The 4,054-nt window shown below is 45.9% G+C and overlaps 1 protein-coding gene across 1 annotated transcript; it reads left to right on the forward strand.

The window, feature by feature from the left end:
- Positions 1–1,307: 1,307 nt before the first annotated feature.
- Positions 1,308–2,790, forward strand: LOC147882542 (fatty alcohol:caffeoyl-CoA acyltransferase-like). The gene is made up of 2 exons (XM_087400438.1): positions 1,308–1,733; positions 1,825–2,790. The coding sequence occupies exons 1-2, from the start codon at positions 1,308–1,310 to the stop codon at positions 2,788–2,790; spliced, it is 1,392 nt and encodes a 463-aa protein (XP_087256564.1).
- Positions 2,791–4,054: the final 1,264 nt, after the last annotated feature.

Consider the following 4,054-nt stretch of genomic DNA (forward strand, 5'->3'; position numbering starts at 1 on the left):
TCGAGCACTCCTTTCCTATCATTTAAACACACCACACAACCAATTTCGATGATATTGTATGAGAAATCCAATATAAGGACGGACTTCTCCTGCTCAACAAGCTCTATGGTCCATGCCACAATGCCATACTGAAAATAATCTCTATGCATTGGTTGTCGTTCACTTAATGACTCCAAATGGAACATATGTAAGTGAACATGTGCATGTGTATATGTGTGGACACATGTATGTATTTGCCTATGAATTCACACACATGGGAGGGAGTGTCTACACAAATGCAAATGTTTCCATTGATTCTCTATACATGTGCATGTGTATATGTGTGCATACGTGTATGTGTTTGCATATGTGTGCACACACATGGGAGGGATTGTCTACACAAATGCAAATGTTTATGTTAATTCTCTAGAGAGAGAGAGAGAGAGAGAGAGATGGATGCATTTAACTCTCTATTTCCATAAGGTTTTAGTGCATGATGAAGACAATCAAAGAAAAAGAAGAGAGAGAGAGTGCATGTGTGTCTGGCGAGAGGAGAGAGACGAGATGGGGTGTGCAAATGATTGCCCCTCAATCAACATCACATGGCAACCTCACCTAGCTGAATCGTTAAGTAAACTAAGCATAGAACCAAGTCAAGCATTCCCTATGGTGTAAACATGAAATTTTATTCCTTGAGACCCACCGAAGCGAGTCTTTGACCCGGTCGTGCTACTCGTATTTACTTATGGAAGCTCTCAGAAACCTCTAAATTTCTCCTTCATTAGTTGTTTTTTAAAGCATGAGCTTGATATATTGAAAATTTTACATCATTAGTTGTTATGTAAAGCATGAGCTTGATATGTTGAAACTTGTTACCAAGGCCGCAACCTCTACCCTTAGCTTTGCCAATAGGCTAGTTTTCATCAATGCAAATCTTCTAGAATTACTAATGAACGAGTGAAACGAGTCGCATGTGAGTCGAAGGTGAGAGCCATGTGTTTGTCTTTCCGAAGAAGTGCTGTGTGTATATGTGAACCAAGAGTAGACACGCGCTCAAATGTGGGTATCTACAATTTGCAAGCTTATAATAGTTCTTCTTCCCAAGGCGATTTATGGTACATCTCTTCCTAGACATTCTGTATGTGTGAACCAAGAGTAGACACGCGCTCAAATGTGGGTATCTACAATTTGCAAGCTTATAATAGTTCTTCTTCTCAAGGCGACGTACGGTACGTCTCTTCCTAGACATTCTTCTCCTCCATCTCCATCCGTCCTTGCCTTCTACATTCCCTTTCAGGTTGTCTCGGACACTGTTTTCGTCCCCAACCATGACAGAACCCCTTGTTTCCATCAGCTCCACCGCTTTCATCAAGCCTTCCAAACCCACCGCTCCTCACATCATGTACCTTTCCAGTGGCGATCAGATCATGAAATACTGCGCTCCTAACCGCACCATCCTCTTCTACAAAACTAGTATTTCCGCGCCTGCTGCCCTCGACATTCTCCGACGGGGTCTGTCTCGAGTCCTCGTCCTCTTCTATCCCCTCGCTGGTCGTGCTGTCGAGGACGTCGATGGTCGACTTGCCCTCGACTGCAATGACGCAGGAGTGGAGCTAGTGGAAGCTTATGCTGATGTTTCACTTGCCCATCTTGAAGAAACAAATTACCAGATCGCCCCGTTTTTCCGTAAGTTGGCAGCCCTGGATGACCGGGCCTGTTGTGACCATTTGGAAGATCCGCTTCTGTCTATACAGGTATGTACTGTTATAGGATATTTTACACAAACGAATCATCTCATAGTCCACTTCCATGGCAGATTTTGTATCATCGTGTTTTGTTTATCAGGTGACAGGCCTGGTGGGTGGACTGGCTGTTGGAATCGCTATGAGTCATGTGGTTGCTGATGGTTATTCTTGCTGGAAATTCGTCAGCTGTCTCACTGAATGTTGCAGAGGTGAATCACCGTCTTATTTACCTCTTCATACACGTACAATCCTGTGGCCTGGAAGTTTTTCATTAAACAAGATGTATGCCGATGACATTGGCTGGGACGTTGTCAAAAGTCTGGAGCCACAGAATGGCCCAATTGGGCTAGAAAACGGCGGAGAGAAATTCGACTTTATGAGGCTTCCACCGGAGAAGCTGCAACAGCTCGTTGTACATTTCAGTACACTCATGTTGAAGAACCTGAAAGAAGTGAGCGATGAGGACGGGATGGGACGTTTCACTACCTTCGAGATTTTGTCGGCTTACTGCTGGAAAAGGCTAACCAAAGCGCAAGCACTATACGATTCAACAAGGTGTGACACGATAGTTTCATTTGACGTGCGTAGCAGGATGATACCGGCGCCCACGGCAGCTTACTTCGGCAACGCGGTGGTAGGATTGAAAGTGTCGGCAACGGCAGGGGAGCTGGAGAGAGAGAGTCTGGGGGCAACGGCAGCGAGGATTCAGGAAGGAATCAAGAACGGGAACAACGACGCCTACATCAAGCAGGCGATGAAGACGAGGGAGAAGATGGATGTGAGGGCGCGAACGCAGGGCGGAGTGGTGTTGTTCAATGTAAGGAATGCGAGCAAGTTTGCGGTGTACAAAGCATCAGACATGGGGTGGGGGGAGGCGGAAGCAGTGAGGCCACCATGGGCGAGGAGAGAGGGAGAGCTGACGTGGTATCCTGGGAAGGAGGGTGGTGGAAGTGTAGATGTTGTGTGGGGGATGAGGAGTTCAACCATGGAGAGGTTCTTCTCGTCGGAGCTACAAGCGAAAGATCCTCTGGGAGCTTACGTAGAAGCGTTTTCTGGACGAGTATAGGGTTTCTCTACAATGCCATGAACTTTTTGCGTATGCAGGCGGCTGATCTTTGTCAGTCCACTGCTCCACCAACAGAGCTGCACCAGTCCAGCTTTCTGAGGCAGTGCAGCCTCCTCCAGATTCTCTCTACACCGCCCTGAAGTTTTGAACCTTATTTGCCAATGCGAACAGCAGCCCACAGCTGACGATGCTTTGAATGTTCAAGTGGTATCGTAACTGATGCGATTTATGCGAAGTTGTTTCTGGTCTTAAATGCTCAAGTTAATAACGTAAGTTACGTAACTGATGCGAGATATATGCGAATTTGTTTCTGTTGGTAACTGATAGCGGCTTTGATCTTTCTATTTTCTTTTCTTTTTCCTTTAGATTAATGCATTTCCACGAAAACAAAGAAGACACGTCTCCGGATTAATAAGTCTGAATTAACTACTTACCAGCAAACTCAGAAACTGACGTATTAAGGACTGTTGTCAAAACGTGTGCAATTATGAGCACCATGTGTGAGCCACAGGCGCTTCCTCTTGAGCGTATTATGGTATACAAGTAGCGTGACCCATCTACAACGGGTAAAAGACCAGCTATGCTGGGTCTCAAGGTGAGATGTATAGTAAAACCTAAAATGTTATTCCATGAAATTAAAGGAAACCTTGCATGAAGTTTTTTTAACTCATTGAGGGGATGATTAGAATTGAATGATCAACTATCAAGAAAGCACCATTGACAAATAAAATCCATTAATCTGTCCCTATACCCCCCCTTCAATCCATAATATACACAATTAACCTATCACAATTGCGCTACGGTTTCTCCACTCCATGCTGCCTCTCCATACTCCCTCCCTCACAACACTCTTTCTCTCCCCTCCACTCCCCACCCCTCCCCCTTTCCTCCCCCTCAGATACTCGCTAAGGGCGGTGGAGGAAATTACCTTCAGGAGACATAACTTTCTAGGAACCTCACGATCCGTTAATTAAATATTGTTGCTATTAACCTTGACACGTGGTTGGACTGCGTGCGTGTCAAACTATGCACGGGAAAACTGCACACGGGTTTTGAAGCGACATGTGGTTGGACTACATTCGCTCCATGTGTGATTTCTCGCTCCTTTTGTCCCTATGTATTGCGCACTTGTTGCCACGTGGAGCTCTACCCCTATCTATTGCTCAGCGGTCGCCACGTGGAGCTCGAAACTCCCTCCTCAAGCCTCCTCTCTCCCCCAAGCCTCCCTCCTCCTCCAAACCTCTAGAATGCTGCCCCAAGCCTC

The sequence above is a fragment of the Dipteris shenzhenensis genome, chromosome 29 (assembly GCF_047967505.1).
Source record: "Dipteris shenzhenensis isolate YYH24624 ecotype China chromosome 29, Dip_SZ_1.0, whole genome shotgun sequence".
NCBI lineage: Eukaryota > Viridiplantae > Streptophyta > Polypodiopsida > Gleicheniales > Dipteridaceae > Dipteris > Dipteris shenzhenensis.